We start from the raw sequence: 22,844 nt of genomic DNA, 5'->3' as shown, positions 1-22,844 counted from the left end.
TACATCTGGCTTTTAAAGTCTCCATTAAGGTGGCTCACATTGATCTGTAATGATATCTGAAGACAGCTAATGTACCTACATATAATAAATAAATAAAATCTTTTTTTAAAAAAAAAAGTCTCCATTAAGACGTTAGGTGTTATTCTAATAGGTCTGCCTTTATATGTTACTTAGTCTTTTCCTTTGCAGTTTTTAAATATTCTTTCTTTGCTCTGTATGCTTAGTATTTTGATTGTTGTGCCCAGGGGAATTTCTTTTCTGGTCTGTTTTCTGTGCCTTTGACCTGGGTTTTTTCTTCTATTCCTAGTCTTCTTAGATTTGGTCTTTTCATATCATAGTGTCCCAGATTTTCTGACTGTTCTAAGCCAAGATTTTTTTTTAGACTTACCATCTTCTTTGACCAAGGTTCCATTTCAAATATCATACCTTCAGTGCCTGAGACTCTCTCTTCTATCTCTTATATACTGCTGCCAAGGCTTGCCTCTGAGGCACCCATTCAAGTTCCTAAATTTTTCATTTCCAGATTTTCCTCAGATGTTTGGGCTTTCTTTATCAATGCCATTTCCATTCTTTTACTCATCTCCTTCCACTTGTTTGTGTTTTCATAGAGATCTTTAGGAGATATATTCATTTCCTCCTTATGATCCTCTATCATACTTATAAAGACTACTTTAAAGTCCTTGTCCTGGGCTTCAGCTATGTTGGCAAGCCTTAGGACCTACTGTAGTAAGCATGCTGGGCTCTAGTGGAAACATACTGTCCTTGTTATTGTTTTTATGCCCGTGTCTAGATATCGGTTTGTGATGATCATAATTCTAAGTTCTGACATCAGTCTTTTCCTTGGGTAGTGTTTTGTTCCTTGTTTTCTGTTGCCCTTCTGGATCTTAGGAGGTGGTAGCTGTATGTTGCCCTTCTGGATCTTAGGAGGTGGTAGCTGTATGTTGCCCTTTCTGGATCTTAGGAGGTGGTAGCTGTGTGTTGCCCTTCTGGATCTTAGGAGGTGGTAGCTGTGTGTTGCCCTTCTGGATCTTAGGAGGTGGTAGCTGTATGTTGCCCTTCTGGATCTTAGGAGGTGGTAGCTGTATGTTGCTGGTAGGGATTCTTCTGGAATTCTGCCAGGTGTGGCCATTGGGGATTTCAGGTAAATGTATTTCTAGGTCTTGAGAATGAGGTTGGGGTTGGGTGGTTTGAAGGGATCCACAAAATGGAAGAAAGCATGGTGTTCCACTAGGATCTGCTTAGTGTCCTGGGGATGGGGGCAGAGAAGGAGGGGTGCAGCAGACAGTTTGCTACAGAGCTGGGGTAAGACTGGGGGACTGAGTGCTTCCCTGGCCAGTGGGCTCCCAGAGAATTCAGTTCACTTTTTATGACTGACTAGGACTCCTTTGTAGTGACAAGCACAGTTTTGCTTGTTCATCTCATTAGGCATCTAGGCCTTTCTACCTGTGAGCAACAATGAATCATACACAGGATTTGTTTGAACAGTTGTACTCAGATCTTTGTGATATTGCTAGGACTGGAAATGTTGGATCACATGATAATACAATTGCGTTTTTCATTTTGTTTTGTATTGTTTTGTTTTTGTAGATTCTCACTGTATATCCCTGGATAGCCTAGAACTTCTTGTGTAGACAAGCTGGCCTTGAACTCACAGAAATACCTCTGCCTCTGAATATAGGAATTAAAGTTGTGTACTACCAGGCCTAACTCTATTTATTATTAAACTTTCTGAGAAATAACCAGACTGTAACATTGGATGCTATATAATTACTTAATCTTCTCTTCCTGAGGTGGTTGTTACTGTATATGTCACAGGAGGGAAAGAGACTCCTCTCCCCTTTATATGGGTTCTAGGCATGGAACTGGCTTGTCAGGCTTGCTATCTTGCCAGTCCATATGAGTTATTTTTATGTTTACCATTATAAGTTCTGGTAAGTTAAGAGGTGAATACTACTACATTAGGGGGTGAGTTAAGTTAGATAATCTGAGAAGTTTTAATACATTTTTTTCTTCATGTACTTAAAGGCTTTTTGTGTTGATTAATTACTGACATTGTTTCATGTAGTGCCTTATGAATGTAAATTGAAATGCTCTATGTTTTAAATATAATGAAATTGGTAAATTTTGATATGATAAATTAATGAAAGAAGATAATAATAATATAATACTTTACCTTATTTTAGTTCAGGTTAGGCATTAGAAAACTTTTGCCTCTCATGTATTATTATATAATGCTCTCTAAGTTCTAAAGGGGGTTTGGTTTTGCTTTGTTTATTTTTTAAAGTCTTGCTATATAGCTTTGGCTAACCTCAAACTCATAGCAATTCTCCTGCCTCATTCACCCAAGGGCAGGGATTACAGACATGCACTATGACACCTGTCCACACCTAATTCTTTTCCATTCTTTCTTTCCCCACAGTTCATCCATGAGCTCAGATTTCCCACATTATAACTTCAGGATGCCTAATATTGGATTCCAGAATCTGCCTCTCAACATATATATTGTGGTTTTTGGCACTGCTGTGTTTGTCTTCATCCTTAGTTTACTCTTCTGTTGCTACTTGATTAGGTAATCAATTTTTATTATTTTCAAATATTTCAGAATACTTGAAACAGTAATTTCTACCATAAAGTCAAAAAGGATTCTGTGTAAGAATGGGCCAGTTTTCTAAAGCCATGGTAGCCTAGCATTTTAATTATGGGCTGGTGTTTAGTAACCCACTTTTGTGTAATTTTCAATCCTATCTGCTGATGAGGTGTTTGCCTCTGTAGTAGAAATTGGTCTTCAGTAGTTTTTCCACAATATTAGCACCCAATTCTGATACACTTACATCATTGTCTCTAAGATTTAGTCTACTTTCTTGTTTTGGGTTGTGTTTTGTTTTGATTTGAGACAGAGCCTCAATCTGTCCATCCCTGACTGGCCTGGTACTCACTGCATAGACCAGGCAGGACACGAACTCCTAGAGATCCACCTGCCTCTGCCTCCAGAGTCCTGAATTAGTCTACTGGAAATTGCTCTGCTCAAAGGCATTTTACACCACTGTCATCTGAAGTCATCATGGATCAGAAGACAACGTTTTAAGTCAAGAGCCATACCTTAAAATGCCTCTTGCATTGGTCTTTCGGGACTTCAAGTACCTTTGTGATGCAGAAGTAGTTGTGTATTGATGTAACTACTTATCTGCACAACACGCTAAACATTCCACACTATAAGTGTTCAGTATACACAGAAACATGGGACAGCTCACGTGGGATGCAGTGATAAATTTTGCCAGTAATATTTTATGCCTGGCTGACTTGTTATTATCTAAACACTTTTACCTTTTATATTATTAAATAGAGCCTATTTTTCAAAGTCAAAACTGACTTTAAAAGTTTTATGCAAGCCAGGTGTAGTAGCAAACACTTGTTATCTTAGTGAGGTGGAGTCAACATAATCAAGAGTTTAAGGCTAACTAAACTACATAGTGAGGCCCTACACCAAAACACAATTTAAAATGTTACATGAATCCCAGTGTAGTGGCACAGACTTTAATCCTAGCACAGGGGAGGCAGGGCCAGATGGATCTCAGAGGCCACCCTAGTCTATATAGTGAGTTCCAAGATGGCCAGAGCCACATTGTAAAACTTTGCCTCAAAACAATTTTAAAAAAATTGTTACATGATCTTCAAAGAGTTTTGTTTGTTTTTTTAATTTGTTTTTGTTTTGTTAAAAAATAGGATATTAAAGGGAAAAGTTATTTGTTTTATTTTAAGACAGGGTCTCTCTCGTAGCTCAGACTAGCCTTGAGCCTTGTTCCTCTCTCCTTAGGTTTCTGAGTGCGTGTTAGTTAGAGGTAGGAGCCTCCAGGCTGTAATTTCCCACAGAATAAGACTGTCTCACAAAAAGAATAAGAAGGGCCAGGTGGCTCTCACACACAGTAAATCCTGAGTTCAGGGGCTGGAGAGGTGGCTCAGTGGTTAAGAACACTGACTGCTCTGCCAGAGGTCCTGAGTTCAATTCCCACATGGTGGCTCACAACCATCTGTAATGGGATCAGATGCCCTCTTCTGGTGTGTCTGAAGACAGCGACAGTGTACTCACATATAAAAAAAATAAATAAATCTAAAAAAGTTTAAAAAAACAAAATCTTGAGTTCAAAGCCATCCTGAACTACACAGTAAGAACCTGTCTCAAAGAATTGGGTAGAGGGTATGATAAAACTTGGAGTAGGAAGGAAGCTTCGAATTCTAATCATGGATAGGTGAAGGGAATTATAAGCCAGGTCTCCCCTCCCCTTGCTTGCTAGACAAGCATTCTATCACTAACTATAGACTAGTCCCAATATTCCTGAGCAACAAATAATGATTGTATTAAATTTTAGCCCACAGAGCATAGACTATTATAAGTTGTGTAAATTTGGGGGTTTTGTTTTTGTTTTCAGACATGATCTTATTTTGTGGCCTCCATTAGCCTGGAGCTTGCCCTTTAGACCAGGCTGGCCTCCAGCTCCAAGATTTGCCTGCCTCTGCCTCCTGAGTGTTGGGATTAAAGCTGGGGGCTGTCATAACTGGCTGCTTTCACTCTTGTGTGTAAATCCCAGTTAACTATACAAATAATTAGAGTCTCGTGGTAAGAAAGCAAAAAATAAGATAGAGATATGATTTTAACCTATTTCCCCAAGATGTGTGTCAGAAATGGTACAATAGTGACTTTACAGTCGACAATGCCTGAACTAACCAATAATGACTAAGTGTCAAAGGTTTGAACAGCCAAGGAACTGCCATGATAACAGAGGCAAAGGAGACATAACCAGGTATAAAATGGGATCCCAAGCTAGACTATTGCTAAGGAAAGGGCATGAGTGAAAAATCTTGTGGAATTCAAATGGGGCCTATTGGTGATAGTTGGCTGATGATGATAGTCAGCATTAGTTCATGTTGCTTTCTACTGTGTGGTAACTGTACTGTACTTCTGTAACTGTAAGCATTGGAGAAACATGGAAGAAGTGTATGTGAGCTGAGCATGGTGGTTCAGGTCCTAAGGCAAGAAGTTCTTAAGTTCCAAGCTGGTCTGGCCTACATAGTAACATTTTATCAAATCAAAAATATATACTGATTCTTTGCCTTTTATGTGTTTTTTGGAATAAAAGTAGTGTTTTTTATGTGCATGTATCTATATAAGTATCTATACATGTATGCAGGTACAGTGGAGGCCAGATAGTGTTAGAACTGAAATTAGAATCAGTTGTGAGCTATCTGATGTCGGTGCTGGAAATGAAACACTGGTCCTCTCATCTCTCCAGCCCCTAGAATAAAACATTTAAAAATAGCATAGTATTGACACAGGGTGTTGGGTTTCTAGGACCTTCTCAGCTGTGAAACAGATGAGTCCGGACAACCAAAGTGTCTGTCTCTTAGGGCATGTCCACTTCCTGGCCTCCTCCTAGCTTCTGGTAATGACCACAGACCCTAGCTTCCCTTGACTTATGGCTGCTGTTTGGCTTCTGTTCTGCAGTCACCTGGTCACCTGGCCTGTTTCCTGTCTTCATTCCTAAGTTACACCAGACCCAGGATTCAGAGCTTTTAAGGGATGCCATTGCAACCAGTATACAAGGGCAGGAAGATAGAGCCCTGGGCAGGGTGCCATGTGGAGGAGAAAGTCCACATGTTGCAAGACGGTTGGTAACAGACAGGCACTGTAGTTCATGGGGAAAGAAGGAACTTGATAAATGTTATGAAGCCAGTAAGAACCAGTCCAAGGATAAAAAGAATCTAGGAGCCTACCTTACAGTTCACATAAAGTGTAGCTCTCAGACCTAAATGTACTAGATAAAATAGTACATGATTTTCAGAATGTGGGGCACTGTTTTATGTAGCCTAGGCTGGCCTCAAATTCTCTGTTGCCAAGAATGACCCTAAACCTTTGATCCCTTTACCACTGTCTCCTAAGTGCTGGGGTAACATGTTTGTCTCCAGACATAGGCCAGTTCTGAGGGTGGACACTGACTGGGAAAGGTCATTTCAGAAGCTTCAGGGACCCTTGGAAGAACCTATATCTTGATGTAAATGATAAGTATTCCTGCAGATACGTTTTTTACATTTCTGAACTGTGTACTTGGTTTTTGTACTTTATTGAATTTGTGTATTAATTTTTTAATTAAGAATGAGACAAATTAACTATTGAACTAAGACTGCTTAGCATGAAAAATCTTTCTCTTCATTAGAATGTCTGATGAATTGAGATTCTTGTTTTCAGTGAGATTTCTCTAGAACTTACAGTGGGTGATATCCCATGGTTCAGTGGGTACTCTCTCCAAAATCTCAATCTCACTGCTCATTTGTGTCTTTTAGGCTGAGACATCAAGCACACAAAGAATTTTATGCCTACAAACAGGTGAGAAATTTAATTACAAGTAGCTTTTACTATGTTTTTCAATAAACTTTGACACTGAGCCCATTCATAGTTTAAACTGGGATTATCTTACTATGGGTTCATCTAAGCTTTTCCTTTGTCAGTTTATACCACAGAATAGAGCAATTTGATTTTCTAACATGATCTTTTATTGGTATTATTTGAAGCTGTAGAAAATTTAGATGATAGGATAAAATGACAGAATTTCAGCTACTCTTTGTTAAAGAAAAATGTTATCATCTGTAACCCTTCAAGTCACCACTGATTTAATGGCATGCACATCCCACTGCGTGGGTCTCCTCCTTCATGAACAACAGCGACTGCCCAGAGGGGCCAGCTGTGTTCCTGTGTTCACTCTCTTGCCCTTGGGTCAGCAGCCTTTCACCCCTATGTTTTTGATCATCCCAGCTTGCTTTGTTGGCAGTGGCATGTTTTGTTGTTTTAAACAGGGTCTTACTATATGCCCAAGGTTGACCCGGGACCTATTTTGTAGTCCAGGCTGGTCTGAACTTGAAGCAGTCCCCCTGTCACAGCTTTCCAAGTGCTAACAGGCCTGTGCTCCCATGCTGATAGACTCCACCCTTTCTTGAAGCAAAATAAAAGTAGTTTAGTCTTCCATGTATCATCTATTAATATTTTACTGCTAACATAATCAAATAGTGGTCCTAGATTTCCCTTTTGGCTCCAAACATGAAATTGTTATTGCCCTCAGCTTTTTTAAGAAAGGAAGAAAGGTAGCTTCTTTAATTTTGCTGGCACTGGGGTCATATTTTAGAGTTGTGTATCCTTCTGTTTGACTGTGTGGCAGTATTTGAAGTGAACTCATTGTGCACCTGTCCATGACTGCTGTGACCTCTCCAGCACTGCCGTGCAGGTCTAGCACAGATGAGTGTCTGCCAGGTGGGTCTAGCACAGGTGAGTGCCTGCCCTGTGGGTCTAGCACAGGTGAGTGTCTGCCAGGTGGGTCTGGCACAGGTGAGTGCCTGCCCTGTGGGTCTAGCACAGGTGAGTGCCAGGTGGGTCTGGCACAGGTGAGTGTCTGCCCTGTGGGTCTAGCACAGGTGAGTGTCTGCCCTGTGGGTCTAGCACAGGTGAGTACCTCCCCTGTGGGTCTAGGACAGGTGAGTGGCTGCCAGGTGGGTCTGGCACAGGTGAGTGCCAGGTGGGTCTAGCACAGGTGAGTGCCTGCCCTGTGGGTCTAGCACAGGTGAGTGCCTGCCCTGTGGGTCTAGGACAGGTGAGTAGCTGCCCTGTGGGTCTGGCACAGGTGAGTGCCTGCCCTGTGGGTCTAGGACAGGTGAGTGCCTGCCCTGTGGGTCTAGCACAGGTGAGTGCCTGCCCTGTGGGTCTGGCACAGGTGAGTGCCTGCCCTGTGGGTCTAGGACAGGTGAGTGGCTGCCGTGTGGAACTAGGACAGGTGAGTGCTGTAGTTTTCTAAATGAGTGTGTCCTTCTGTCTCAGTTCTGTCATAATCTTGAATATCTACAAGATGTTTGCATATAAGTTAGCTATAGAGTAAAACTGGCCTTGATGGTTGTTTAATAGGTGAAATTCATGGGTTAAGAGCACATGGTGCTTTGGTAGAACCCACATGACTCTGGTTCCAAGGATCTGACAGTCTTTTGTCTCCAGAGATAGCAGGCATGTTCATGGTACACAAATACACATGCAGGCAAAGCACCCATGCTCATAAAATAAAATAATTAAAAAATTTTACATGTGCAGGTGTTTTCCCTGCATGTTTGTCTGTGCACCATGTGTTTGTCTAGTGCCCTCAGGCCTAAAGAAGGCATGAGGGAGTCAGATCCCCTGAGACTAGAGTTACAGACTAGTTGTGAGCTGTCAAGTGGGTGCTGAGAATTGAACCTGGGTCTTCTGGAAAGAAGTCGGTGCTCGCCTTGCGGTGGTGGCGCATGCCTTTAATCCCAGCACTTGGGAGGCAGAGGCAGGTGGATTTCTGAGTTCTGAGTTCGAGGCCAGCCTGGTCTACAGAGTGAGTTCCAGGACAGCCAGGGCTACACAGAGAAACCCTGTCTTGAAAAAACAAACAAACAAACAAAAAGAAGTCAGTGCTCTTAACAACTGAGATCTCTCTAGCCTCCAAAAATTTTTTAATGATGTGTATTAAGAAATTTTTATTTTTTGATGTAATTTTTACAATGCTATATTCATTTCAGCTGATGTTTGTTACCACACACCCAAAACAGATTTAGATAAAAATTTTCTGAGGACACTGGCATATAATAATCAAACTTCTAAAATAAAATTCACTTTTACATTTTAATCTTGTATGAATTACTAATTCTCATCAACCAATACTGTTTTACTGAATATGAGGTTATTGCTTCTACCAAATTTATCTATGTCTTTCCCCAAGATTTGCTCTACTCTATAGCTGGAGGTAAAAATTCAGAGTGCTTGCCAAGCATGCACAAGGACCTGAGTCCAATCCTCACAGAGCATAGGTACTCACCTGTAATCCCAGGCAGTCAAAGGTCGTGATGGGAAAATCAGAGGTTAAAAGTCACTATTAGCTACATAGTGAGTTCAAGATCAACTTGAGCAACATGAGACCCTATCTTTAATAAAATAACTCAGCCAGTGGTGGCACATACCTTTAATCCTAGCATTTCTGTGAGTTTGAGGCCAGCCTGGACATCCAGGACAGAATGAGTTCTAGGACATCCGGGGCTATAAGAGAAAACCCTGTCTTAAAACAACAACAACAACAAAGGTGTTTTTCAGAATATATGAAGGAATGTTGTTAATTGTAGCACTCAGAAAGAGTCAGACAGATCTCCATGAATTATATAACTTGATTCACTATATATTTACATTGGTGTAAGAACATTATTTTAATCTTACAGGTTATATTAAAAGAAAAAGTAAAAGAACTTAATTTACATGAGGTAAGCTGCTTTTAAATATGTTAATTGTTCCTTGAGCTGTTTTCTAAAACGAGTGGTGTACTTGAATACCTTCATTTTCAGAAGCTGAAAAATGAAGCTTCTCCCTATATCTCTAGTGGCTCTGTGACAGTACCATAGGCACATGGTGTATTAGCAGTTAGCCCTCCTGTCACTGTGACAAAACACTAGATAGCAACTTACAAACGAGAGGGTTTGTTGTGGCTCACATTTTGGGTATCTGTCAATCACGGTGAAGAAGAGCTGGCAGCGAGCCAGGCTTAGCCATAGCCCTAGGTGGATGAGCTGCTCACACTGTCCTCCTGTAGGAAGCAGAGACATGAACACTGCTGCTCACCAGCTTTTCCTGCTCCTCCTCTCTCCTTATGCAGTTTGGACACCTAGCCCACATTAAGGCGTGTCTCCCTCCTCAGTCACACTTCTGGAACACCTTCACAGCCACAATGGCTATGTGCCCTGTGAGATAGTGAGGATTAACCCTCACACGAAGTCTCAGAGTTCTCTTTGTGAGATCTCATTTGTAGCGCAGGCTGTCCTTGAATTTACAACAGTCCTGTTGCTTCAGCCTCCCAAGTGCTGGTAGGCACGACTCAACATGGCAGCTTTAAGAATTTCATTTAATGTTTGGTCCTCTCACTAGCAGCCTTAGGGAGCCAGAGTTCTTGTTGCTTTGCTGACTTTAGGAACCCACACCATGTTTTGAACACTCCTCACCTGTGACTTTGCCTTTCAGCTCTGTGCTGTGTGTCTAGAAGACTTCAAGCCTCGAGATGAATTGGGGATTTGCCCATGTAAGCATGCCTTCCACAGAAAGTGAGTATTGGTATGGAATTATTTAGTATAACCCAACTTGCTGCGGGCTATGGCGCACTGCCAGTCAAGCTTGATGGTGTCACAATTGGTCTGTAGTACAGAAAACTGACAGTGCTCCACAGGGTGGGGCCCATGCATGTGTATGTGACATTAGAACTAGGGAAGTGGGACATGAACAGCACTGCAGGTTTGGGCAGCCCATCCTACACCTCTATACAGCTCTTTCCATCTCTTGACACTGTGTTTTAATCAAACCATTAATTTAAAGTTACAGTAAATATTGTAGGTATAGATGGTGCTGTAAGGTCACCTCCCTTTTTTTTTCTTTTGGCATTCATATCCTCTCCTGGAAATTTTGGTTTCTTTTATTAAAAACTTTGGATTTTCCTGCTTCATCAGCGTGCTTTCTAAGAAGTCACGTGTGACCAGGAATATAAAGTACTGACTGTGGTGCCTTCAGCCTGTGGCAGATAGAAGTCTCTGGCTTGTCAGAGGGTGGTGGGTGCTGGGGCTGAGATCCTACCCCAGACTGGCTCTGTGTAACTGAGTCTCAGCAGTGAGCTCAGGCAGGGCTGCTGTAATCTGACATCTCCCACCTGGCTGTCTTGTTCCACAGGTGCCTTGTTAAGTGGCTGGAAGTCCGGAAAGTGTGTCCTCTGTGCAACATGCCGGTGCTGCAGCTGGCCCAATTGCACAGTAAACAGGACCGCGGTCCCCCTCAGGAGCCCCTCCCTGGGGCAGAGAATATTGTATAGCTTGCTGCAAGGATCAGACTGTTGCTGGACACATCAGTATGGAGCCAGGAGGAACACAAGCAGACTCCGTTTTGGCTGCTCTCTGCCTGGGGCATCCACTGTCACTTCCTTTGCCTCATGAAGAACTCTTGAGACCCTAGGCATCTGGATCTGTGACAACCAAAGCACCCTGATATTACCCTATGCCAAAAGGAGTGGATGAGCCTGCAGGTTTGGTTTCAGAAGTTTCCTGAGCATCTCCTGCCTCCCAGGCACCTCCACATCAAGCAAAAGGGAAGATAAGCACAGGTGTTAAGAGACCAGAACTGTGAATGGGGCTTTGATGCCACCCCCACCTGTGGACCCATAAGCTGCTGTGCAGACTCGACAGCCTCTTGTTGCCACATGTCCTCTTGGCATCCCGAGTCAAGTGAAGCCAGTTGTTCCATCAGCTGAAGCACAACTGGCTGCCAGTATTTGGTGAAGCAGCCCTTGCAAGGCTTTTCAGATTCTGTTCTTTTAATAAGGCCATCTTGGAGTCTAAAGACTTTGGAAACAGCAGCAACCGAACCCCTGCCACACGTGCCAGTTCACACTTGCTGTCAAATCTTCCAAGTTGAAGCCATTGGAAACACTTGGAAAGGCCTGGTCAGGAGCCATTCCTCTTCTGTTTGCCTTCCCAGTCATCAGTAAGACCCAGCAGGAGCTTAACCCTGAACCTCCACTGTCCCTGTGTAACCCAGGGGCCAGGGTACTGCTCAAAGTACACCACAAATGTAGTGTGATTCCATTACAGCTGCTGGCCTCAGCCCACTGGCTAAGGAGTCTCTCTGGGCCCCTCAGATGGCCCCAAAGAAGAGCCCCTTTCTTAGCAAAGCCAGTCTTCACCCACCAGGATGGCCAGGACAGACACTCTGGCTTCTCTCCTCCTCTCCTCTGCTCTTTTTCTACATAAGAAAAATGTCTTACTGCATTTTTAAACATTTATCCCAAATAAGCTCCCTGTAATTCTGAAGCCAGTGAGCCACTTGGAGTTGTAAATAGTTTGAGGAAGCTCCTGCATGGCTGGCCTTCTGTTGGTGTGTACCTCAGTTCTGTGGACTTGAGATCCCTAACTGAAGGTGTTTTTATAGGGAAAATGCATGCTGCTCTTTGGCTCTCCTGTCCAACTTTTCTAGAGATAACTGCCTCCAATAGGTTTTGTGAACAGTGTAAGTTCGCCGTGTAAAGCACAGACTGTTATTCTTACACAGCTTGTTCTCCCTTCCCTTGTCACAATAGTGCCACTGCAATGCCTCATCAACTGCTCTGCTCTGCTCCATCCTATAGGTGTGAGAAAATTTTTTCAGGAAGTACACTCTGGCATGGGAGATGGAGGGCTTTGCTACTCTGTTCTTGGATTCTACCTAATCTTAGAATGAGAAGGGACCTGCCTTTGCCTCCAGTAGCTAGGATCAGTTGAGGAAGGAAATTCCTATGTCTAAAAAGCGCTATGGAAGCCAAGTTGTGGCAGTATACATCTATACACTGCCAGCAGAGGCAGGCAGGGTCACAAGTTTTGAGACCAGACTTGGCTTCATAGTGAGATCCTCTTGCAAAAGGGGGTGGCAGGGGTGGGAATAGAGGCTCTTGGCAGAGTCCATTTGGAAAATTACAAATCCAGTTGGAAAGAATAAGCTGTTCCCAGTGTTCTCTGTTTGTGACAGGCCAGCTGGATTCCTATGCAGGGCAAAGGAGTGTGAAACTTTTTCTATGACAGCCTTAGCCTGATTGACCCCAATAATCCATACCTATGTCCCTCTGTTTGTAGTACCAGAGTCAAATGCCCACACTCAGTTTACAGTGAAATGTTTTCAAGTGACCAATGCCAGCCAGAAGTGGGCTTCTCCTGGCTTAATTTTGTTATAGGCTAGCATCTAGCATTTCATATTGCATAACTGGATACAGTAAGGAAATCCCTCCCCCTTAAAGATTCCCATATGATCGATACTATGAATTATTGCCACTCACAGCTTCAGTAGAATCTTGGCCTTTAGCTTAAGCTGCAGCTTTTCCTGTCCTTGAACTCACCTACTCAAAAGCGAGCATCACCAAAGGTCTGTAATTTTAGAGGCAAAACTGCTCATCAGACTTTTAGATAGGTTGAGGTGGCTGGTATGCAACCTGAATAGTCAGGGGCATTGGGAGAATCCTGGGTGTTTTGCTCTGCTCTACCTGAATGAAGTCCCCTAACCATTTCTGCTCAGCCACTCTTTAAATGTGATTTCTTCCTAAAAGGCATTCCTTGGGCTCGAAGCTGAAACTACAAAGTATGTTTCTCATCTCCCCTTCTTGGCCACTGCTCCCACTTCTGGCACTTGGCAGCCTCAGGAACCCAATATTTGCTCCTGATGTCTGGGTCCCCCACCAGTGCTTCCTATGTATCTGCAGCACTGGCCAAGTCATATGCACTTAGGCCCAAACTTACAATGAGACCACCCTTTCCACCTCAGTTCCAGAGTTTCTGGTAGCTTTTTGTGTGGATGTGTGTGGGTTTGGGTCTACTCTCAGACCACTGGACTCTTTAAGTGTCTTAAGTAGCTAGAGGACTGGGTGTCACTTGTGGGCTGTAGTGTTAGAAATGGAACAAAACCTATCTACCCTACTCGGGTCACTGTAACATACAAGAAATTGACATCTGCAGCTTTTCTTTGCCAAGTGTAATTTAGTTTGGTCTATTCCTGATCATTTAAGGTTCTTTTAACATGTACTTTGCCTAGCCAAGAAGTAGAACAAAACGGCTAGGTAGGGACAGGTAGCCTCTGGGTGATGTGTGCTGAGGAACAAGGGGCCTCCCACCGTTGCCAAATACTGTGCTCGACAAGACTTGACAAAAAGCTCTTTCCCATGGCTCTGTTCCAAAGCATGCTATCTCCAACTGGGAACAGCCACTCTACACTATGCTGAAGACCTACAGCACTTACTTTCTGGGAATTTGAGATATCTATAGAGGTTCCTGAGAACTCTATGCAGAAATGCTTGGACAAGTTGGAATTGGCCAACTGTGCTTTCCTCAGCCACCACCTAGAAATTGTAGCAAGGTTCCTAGATGGTCTGCCAGTCCAGTCTGGTAGGCACAGGCATGGGGGAGCAGGAACTGCTGATAGCACGTAAGTTCCTGGTCACAAACTCAGGAATTTCTGAACTATGGGACTTCCCCTGGCTCCACCACAATCTCTTTGAGACAGGTTCTATGTACTCCCCAGTTATCCTGAATTTGTATAGACCAGGCTGGCCTCAAAATCAGAAATCCAGGGCCTTCTGCCTTGCTCAGTCTTCCTTGAGTCTTTGAATAGGTAATCCTTCACAAAATTCACACATCACAATAGTTGCCTTCCTTGCAAAACTACCCCATGAGCACTGGATTCATTTTTGTTTCTTTAGTCTCCTTTTATGGGAATGTATGTTGGGGGGGTGGTATTTATACAGAGAACCAACCCAGAAGCATATTGTGTATGGAAGGTAAGCCTGAAGTAGACATTGTTTTTGCATTTACATTCCTTTTTATATGGCTTCCTTCACAGATCCATCCTGTACGACTAATAAAACAGCACAGCTGCTTTCCCTACCCTCTCCAGGATGACCAAGCTTCCTCCCCACACACACCCCCCACACCCTCTGAGCCCTAGGCAGTCTCTCTAGGTGCCCAGACCAACTGCTACCTCCCTCCCACTCCCATCTCCCTCTCAGTTTGTGCCAGTGTTTTTGAGGCAGGAAAGCATGTATTAAGGTAGAGGTCTCCTAAGTCATTGTCTGCAAATGAGACACAGAAGCAAATACTCCCTACAGAATTCTCCTCCCACCCAACTTTCATTTTTGCCCTCTCCCCTTCTAAGGTAAAAGTTAAAGCTGTCTCCTACAGGCAGCCAGTGAGGGAGAAAGCAGATCTGTGCCTTGCTCTCCAGCATCCACCACCCAAGGTCTTCCCTACTCACCTGCTTCCCTGCAGCCCAAGCCGTCAGTGGGTAAAGTATGCCCGTGCTCACCCAAGATGAACTTTGACAAGCGGAGACCCACCCCATTGGCACTCCATGAATCTCTAGCCTGGTTAATCTTCCTCTGCAGCTGTTAAGAACCTCCTGAGGAGCTGGGGAGATGGTTCAGTGGCTAAGAGCACTGGCTGCTCTTCCGATGATCCAGGTTCACTTCATAGAACCCACCTCATGACTCACAGCTTCAGTCTGTAACTTCAGTTCCAGATCTGGCATCTGAGTGTGCCAGGTTCAAACATGTACATGCAAGCAAACACTCATACACACAAAAATAAATTTTTATTTTTTAAAAATTGCTTAAAATGGGACCATCCAAGTATTTAACTTAATCTTAGAGGTAGGGACCTAAAATGCCAGGTAAAGGTTTTTAAAATAAGATTAACAGGACTGGGTTCACTAAGTTGAACACCTGTCAGTTTTCAGGTTCAGCTTTAGAACCCAAATTATTTCAAGATGCTTTTATTCCAGTTAGATCAGCACGTATCCAGATTCTTAGTTTCTTTGTTCACAGGTTCAGGGAAAGCTACCCCTGCTGTTTCAAAGACACGCTGTAGCTCAGATCATGCCCTCACCAGTGTTAAGGGACTTGTGTGGTTGAAACCTCAGCACCGTCCATGCCTTTCCTTCCAGGCTGCGGTGGAGAATGTGACGGTGTGGAGCCATTGCTTCTAGGTCTGCTGACAAGTCATGCCCAGGAAAGTGGAGGAGTGGCACTTTAGTCTTGTAGTTTAGCCCTATGGGGCTTATTTACTAGATATAACTCCCTCAAAAAAGGTTTATGAAATGCTGAGCCTCAGGTTTCATAGACGTGTTTGTACACTAAGAATTCTGCAGCAGAATATTTTTAAACATTGGTTTTTGTAAGCTATATTTTTGTATATTTAATTGCTATTTTAAAACTTTAATGCATTTTTTGCTAATCACTTGTTTAAAAATAAAACATGCATGTAATCGACCCAAACACGTGTAAATAAAGAGCAAATTTTGAAATACTTTGTATTATGTACCTGTCAACTTTTGCAGTGGGCCTGATATGTCCTCCCACAGTGTGGGGTAAGGTGTGGCACACCGATGGGGGGAAAGGCATTAGGCCTCTGAGACAAGCTGCCAGACTACACCATGCATTCCATTTGTGACCACCAGCATTTGCAGTGGCTTGATGTATATAGCTTTGTCCTTTGACAGTCTGCAACATTCCCAGAACTTGCCCTAACCCTAATCCCAGGTAGTGAGCAGCTCCGAACTGCTCAGCTTCAGTCCATGGCTTCACCCAGACATACATAACCCTGGAGCTACCTCTGAACAACCCTGTAACCCATCTATGTAGTACCCATTTATTAAGAGTTTTCTCTTGGACTCCCAGATCCCTGTACCCCAGGTGGTTTCCCTGTAATCTGTTCCTTCACTGCCCATCTGTCTTGTTTTCTTATACTCTGGGGTTCACTAACTCCTCCTACAAATAAATAACACCCTGTGCTTTGTCTCTGACCCAAACGACTCTGCTTTGGGGGTTCTCAAAACCAGGCATTCTAAAACCAAACTAGGTATCCTCAAGCACCTCCTAGACCCAGCCAGTGAGGCCTACAAAACATTTCCTCTCTACACTGGCCATGCTCCCATCTTAGTTCAAGCTACTTCGTACTCCAGGGCCACAAACCTTCCTTCCTGAGTGGGAGGAGTGAAGTGGAGCTGTAGGCTATCCAAACAACGACCTGGATTGGAAAGCTGAGAAAAGACAAGATGGTTCTAACAGACACTGCAAGTGGCTCTAAGTTCAGAAGTGGCTGTGAGGTGCAATGTGTATATTTCTGCAAATAGTGCTGGAACCAATAGGAAGACAGCTTGGAGAGACTCACAGCTGAGCTTGAGAGTGGAACTGTCAGAGTGAGACAACAGCCAGAGAAGCAGGAGAAGCAGGTGAAAACTGGGTAAGATAAGGCTCTGAAACAACCCTTTCTATTTACAGAGTTTACTAATGGCGCACACCTATAATCCCAGCACTTCAGAGGTGACGGCAACTGGATCCGTAGTTCAAAGGCTAGCCTCAGCTGTATAGTATTGTCAAGTTTGAGGTTACCTTCACGACCCAATACACTGAGCTGAGCACAACTGAGGAAAGAAGAAATAGACAGTGATGGGGTGAGTGCAGAACAGTACCACGCATCCTGTTGTGATCCTGAGGCTTGCTCTTCTAACACTGTGGGAGCTAGCTGGGTGGTGGTGGTGGTGGTGGTGGTGGTGGCGCATGCCTTTAATCCCAGCACTTGGGAAGCAGAGGCAGGCGGATTTCTGAGTTCAAGGCCAGCCTGGTCCACACAGAGAAACTCTGTCCCGAAAAAACCAATAAATAAATAAACACTGTGGGAGCTTCAGTGTAAGAAGACAGAGCCATGAATATAAAGCACTGGTCACAACTGTCAGATAACACAGCTCAGGTGCTTGTCAAGCCAGCTCCCAGACCAGAAAAGTTCATAGAAGTCACCTAAGGAATGGTAGGGAGGAGCACAGCCCTACCACAGATGAAGAAACTTTCTGATACAAATGGTAGGTGGAGAGACAGTTTTGAGGATCTCTCTCAGGAGGCAAAGCAGGGAGTAGGAGGAGGGCAGGACTACCATCCCTGCAACATCCTGTGTACTGTGCTGTGTGTGACCCTCAGTCCTAATGGGCCAAAGTATGTAATAAAAGGCAGCTATATCCCTGTGGGAATTGGGAACCATCAAGTAGGCTAGCCAGCCAAATCCAATCCTGAGTTCCCATGGTCCAAACCAACAAGAGTCTTCTGTTGCCCCAGAGCTGGCACCCACAGCTGAATGACAGAAACATCCCCAGCCAGAGCTTGAGGTTTCCATTCCAGTGCCAAGGCTACTGTGGACAGACCCACCCTTGCCTTCAGCTACAATGCAGGCTATCTCTTAACATCAGGCTCAGAACAAACCTGTCAAGTTTTCAGAAGCTTGAAATAACCCATTTTCTGTATGTTAACATATGCTAAACATGACCCAGCGCAGATGACCTGCAAGGCATACTGATGAAACTGGTTAGATTCTCGCATTTCAACAGGACAAGCAGTCAGCTGCTGGTGGGAGTGCAGAAAGCTCCATGTATACCCAGTGGGTAATGCTGGGATTCCAAAGCACCTCAGGGGTTAATAACTCAGCCCTGAACTTATAAATAGCAAATCTTCACACTGCCTAGACAGAGGGGGAAATCCTTACTGAATGCTAAGTTAGACAAAATTTTAAGAATTTATCTTGATGTCTTAGAAAAATACATTTGTTTCTTGCTCTGATTTGAGTAGTACACGATCATAAAACTTGAGTCTCTTAAAAAAAAAAAATTCCACAGATATCTCTGTGGCAGGTTTCAGGAAATCCTCTTGGTAAGTCAGGGTATCTTCAACAGCTCAAGGAGTGCGCCAACGGCTCCAAAATAACCCTGAAAATTGACAAACCACAAGTAAGATTTTTTAAAAATTATTTTTAAATATGTCTGGGGAGGGGTAGTGTGCATGTGCGTACCATCGGATCCCTTAGAGCTCTAGTTGATTAGGCAGCTGTGAACCACACAACAGGGGTACAGACAACCAAACCTCAGGTCTTCCACAAAGGCACTGCTGTCAGCCACTGAGCCAGCCCTCCTACCCAGTAAGGTCATTAACTCCCACAATTATGATTACTATATTAAATAAAGCTAGCACATCCCTTTAATGCCTGACCCATTTGTTTCCCAAGCACAGAGAGCATATCCAGTCTGGAAAAGCCCTAAGGAACTTTCTTGCAGGGAAGGGCTAGAAGTTGGAGATGCCCAACAAGAAGAGATGGTACTACAGCAGCTGAGAGAGGAATGGGCTGGCAAAGATCTTGTTCTGCTTAGGTTTTTTGTCAACTTGACACAAACTGAGTCAGACCAAGGAGAGGAACTTCAATTGAGAAATGCCAATTAGACTAGCCTGTAGGTAAATCTATTTGGCATTTTCTTGATTAGTGATTGATGTGGGAGGACCCAGCCCACTGTCGGGGACCCACCCCTGGGTAAGTGGTTCTGGGTTCTGTAAGAAAGGCTGAACAAGCCATGAAGAACAAGCCAGTAAGTTTTCCTCCATGGCCTATGCATCAGCAGCTCCTTCCAGGTTCCCACCCAGTTTGAGTTCCTGCCTTGCCTCTTCCCTTGATGGACTGTGACCAGGGAGGGATATCTATGTAACCCAAATAATCTTTTCTTCCCCAAGGTGCTTCTGGTTATGGTCTTTACCACAGCAGTCAAACCCTAACAATGACAGAGAGTAGCTATCCTGTCCTGAGCAGGGCTGTACATTTCCCACAGCCAGAGACTGAAGGTGAAAAGAGACACTGAAGTTGAATCATGGAGGATGAATGGTGAGAGGGGGAAATAGAAAAGGCCCAGACCTATCTCTACAGGAGAGGATAAGGGTGGAAGGTGAGTTCAACAGCTTGGTCTACAGAATTCCAGGCCAGCCAGCTACATAGTGAAACTCAGTTTGAAAAAACAAAAAGGGGGTGGGAGGGAATATCCATGCATACCTGACTCCAACAGTAAAGAGTGGCTTCAAACAGGAACCAGAAACTAAACCAAAAAATATTAAATTAGACAAAATCCCTCATCAACTGAAAGAGAATGACAACAGGAGTCAGAAGAATCATACAAAGGACTGACTATATCAGTCTCCAAGCAGGATGTCAGAAATTAAAATACTGCAAAAAAGAACAACTGGGCTGGGCTGCGGCAGACCATCAGGCTGGAATATAGAGCCAGGGTCTGATTCTCCAGGACCACCCAAAACAACAACTGGAACAGGAAAATATCCATGTCCTTGGAGGTGGATTCTAAACAACATACTAAATATAACTAAAAAGGTCCCAGTTTCTCTAATTCTCGGTTTAAAAAGTGCAAAAAAAAAAAAAGGAAAATTGTAAGAGTCACATCTAGAGCTGGGCAGTGGTGGCGCACGCCTTTAGTCCCAGCACTTGGAAGGCAGAGGAAGGCGGATTTCTGAGTTCAAGGCCAGCCTGGTCTATAGAGTGAGTTCCAGGACAGCCAGGGCTACACAGAGAAACCCTGGTCTTGGAAAAAAAAAAAAACAAAAAAACAAAAAACAACAATAAAAAGAGTCACACCTAAGCAAGTAGGGACAGACAATGCAATGCTCAGGAACCCGTCACACCAAACCCAGGGCACTCTCAGCTCTAAGTGAGAGAGCTTCCAAGTACCTCCTATGTCTGAGGTTTACAAGAAAAGGACAACATGCCCAAGTTACGTTAGACCAAAACCCAGAACCTACTCCTAAATAAAGAAAAAAGCTACAGTGGGTTACTACTGTAGAAAGGATTAAGTAACAAAGGGGAGGCTTGAGACAAGGCAGCCACACCTCCAAACTGTTCAACTAACTGCCTGCTGACCCAACTGCCTTGCCTTGAGAGGACGGACAAGTTCAGTGCCCTCAGGACCACAGTAATGGATGGCAAGGGCAGACATCAACATGCAAATGAGAAGCCTCACCACGCACTGCACGCAAAGCTGCCAAGAACAAATGCCCCACGCTAAGCAGAAGGAAAAACTGAGCAACCAAGGAAAACAACAAAACAGAGTCCATAAAGTAGTCTACAGACTGAGGTCTACAGACTGAGGTCTACTGACTGAGGTCTACTGACTGAAGTCCCTGTGGGACCAGAAGTGGTTCTGGTTGGGATATTTTAATGCATCTGCATAGACTAACTAGTAGACCACATCTAATCCAAAAACCTCAGCACTCAAGTTTCGAATATGCTGCCAGAGATGTTTAATCTGTATAGATGGAGAGAAAGGTAGGATGCTAGTCTAAGAAACTATTTCCCAAGGTATACCTAGAAAAAGGTTCAACCCAGCCCTGGGAAGCAGAAATTAGGAGAGACTGTAGAAAGTTCTTCTTTTTTTTTTGGTTTCTCCAGACAGGGTTTCCCTGTATAGCCCTGGCTGTCCTGAAACTCACTCTGTAGACCAGGCTGACCTCGAACTCAGAAATCTGCCTGCCTCTGCCTCCCAGGTGCTGGGATTAAAGGCATGAGCCACACTGCCTTGCAAGATTGTAGAAAGTTAAAAGCAGCTTGATCTATATAGCAAGTTCCAGTACAACCATGGCTATATAGCAACCCTGCTTCAAACAACAACAAAACTGCTTAAACTAGCTCAACACTCACCTCAGTACACAGGTAAGAAATAGTTTCAGAACCAACAATAAAAGCCCAAGGCCACTTCATGGTTATAGTGAGAGAAGCCCAGGTCAGTCCTTTCATTCTGTGCCCTTGTGTCTGCAGGATGGTATCAGAAACAAGTCACTCACCTCGTGCTCTGAAAACAATGCTTTCAGCTGCCCCTTGGACCAGTAATCCAGAGCATAGGCCAGAAGCCGCATGGCGATCGTGTTGACTCTCAGGAAATTGCCAACAAATACGACCTGGTTAATGTTCTGAGCACAAAAAAGCAACAGTGAGTTCACACCCTGAGTTCTGTTTCCTCATAAAGCTAAACCCAGCAGCATCATGCAGTTTTCAGCAGCAACTTGATTGATGGATCAAATTCAATCCAGTTGGCTCAGGTCTAACGACACTTGATATTTAGACAATGCTAGGCCCACTGCAAGCTTGCCCCAAAGTGTACACAGAATGATTAGTTTAAAAAACTTGTATTAACTATGATAACAGTAACATTACTATAAGGAAAATTTAACAGTAAGCTAAAAAAAAATATAACTCCTGATGATTAACTTTGTCAACCAATTAGATTAAGATGCCCTGGGGCATCAGTGAGGTACAACTTTAGGTTGATCTGTGAAGGTACTTACAGAGAGGGTTAAATCGGTGGGTAGGGGGCACTCTGAGGAAAACAGAAAGCCAGCTGAGCACCAACATTCACTGTGCTCTCTCTCATTCCTGGTCCATCCATTTGTACTCAGGAGCTTCACATTCACACTGCCACAAGCACAAGCAATTCCCATCACTAGTTCAAATAAATACTTCTTCCCCTAAACTGCCTTGCCAGAAATTTGCCAAGAGGAACAAAACAGAGAGTCTGAGACAAATACCTCAGTAAGTAACGGTGCTTGATTCACAAGCATGAAGGAGGACATGAGTCAAATCCCAGCACCAACATAAGAAGCTAGATGGGCTGCACATGCCCATAACCCCAGCATTAGGGTGCAAGACAGGTAGATCCTGAGAGCTTGGAGTCTCTTTCAAGACAGTAAGATACAGAAAGATAAAGACATGCAGTTTCCTGCTCTGGCCACACATGAACATGGATGGGTATGTACAGTTAGTTGCATATTCACATGTATAAAAGAGAGAAACAGAAGCACTGAGAAAAGAGAAGAGAAAGGGATGAGGGAGTAAGAAAAGGAGGGATATCTCTTTCTAGAGAAAAGAAAATAGAAAAGCAACACAGAAAATTGGTACCGATGGGCCAGTGAAATGAAGAACCAGGTAAAAAAAAATGCTTACCTCAAACCCTAAAGGCCCAGAACCCACATAAAGGTGTAGCCCAGAACCAACTTCACAGGTTGCCCTCTAACATCTGAAAACATGATGTGACACATGTACACTCCTATCCTCATAATAATAATTACACGTTAAAAGAAACTGGTACCAAGAAGTGAGGCCATCATTGTGATAACACTGGTCCGCAGGCATTGTGGGCTGCTGGAAGGATACAGTCTGGAACATGAAGCACCATCCAAGAAACATGAAAAATGGGCAACTTGAAAGAAAGGAGCATGAATCCTGTTAAAGTGACTTTAACTGTTAAAGAGATTAGTGCCACTACAGAGAAAACAGAGACAGTACATCAAGACAACAGAAAGACACTAGGTTAAGAGCACACCATCGCCGGGCGGTGGTGGCGCACGCCTTTAATCCTAGCACTTGGGAGGCAGAGGCAGGCGGATTTC

At 43.7% G+C, this 22,844-nt stretch overlaps 2 protein-coding genes across 5 annotated transcripts in view; one reads left to right on the top strand and one right to left on the bottom strand.

Moving 5' to 3' along the window:
* The window catches only part of Rnf24 (ring finger protein 24), a 54,246-nt gene extending 38,352 nt beyond the window's left edge, over positions 1–15,894 (top strand). The window contains exons 2-7 of one of the 2 annotated variants that reach the window (XR_004118855.1): positions 2,420–2,569; positions 6,337–6,379; positions 9,265–9,306; positions 10,058–10,137; positions 10,754–11,519; positions 14,435–15,894. Coding sequence is in view for 1 of the 2 variants with exons in the window: in XM_031371955.1 (XP_031227815.1) it covers positions 2,427–2,569; positions 6,337–6,379; positions 9,265–9,306; positions 10,058–10,137; positions 10,754–10,892 (447 nt within the window). In the remaining variant the exon portion in view is untranslated. Of the gene's footprint in view, positions 1–2,419; positions 2,570–6,336; positions 6,380–9,264; positions 9,307–10,057; positions 10,138–10,753; positions 14,231–14,434 lie in introns of those variants that run through there. The other variant, XM_031371955.1, reaches the window with a different exon arrangement.
* Pank2 (pantothenate kinase 2) overlaps positions 15,163–22,844 on the bottom strand; it is a 38,772-nt gene continuing 31,090 nt past the window's right edge. For all 3 annotated transcript variants that reach the window (XM_031371952.1, XM_031371951.1, XM_031371953.1), the window contains exons 6-7: positions 21,243–21,368; positions 15,163–18,340 (exon numbers count right to left, since the gene is read on the bottom strand). In XM_031371952.1, the coding sequence (XP_031227812.1) occupies positions 18,290–18,340; positions 21,243–21,368 (177 nt within the window). In that variant the 3' untranslated portion in view covers positions 15,163–18,289. The remainder of the gene's footprint in view (positions 18,341–21,242; positions 21,369–22,844) is intronic.

This window comes from Mastomys coucha, unplaced genomic scaffold, assembly GCF_008632895.1.
Source record: "Mastomys coucha isolate ucsf_1 unplaced genomic scaffold, UCSF_Mcou_1 pScaffold15, whole genome shotgun sequence".
NCBI classification, from domain to species: Eukaryota; Metazoa; Chordata; class Mammalia; order Rodentia; family Muridae; genus Mastomys; species Mastomys coucha.
This window is presented reverse-complemented; position numbering and strand designations above follow the sequence as displayed.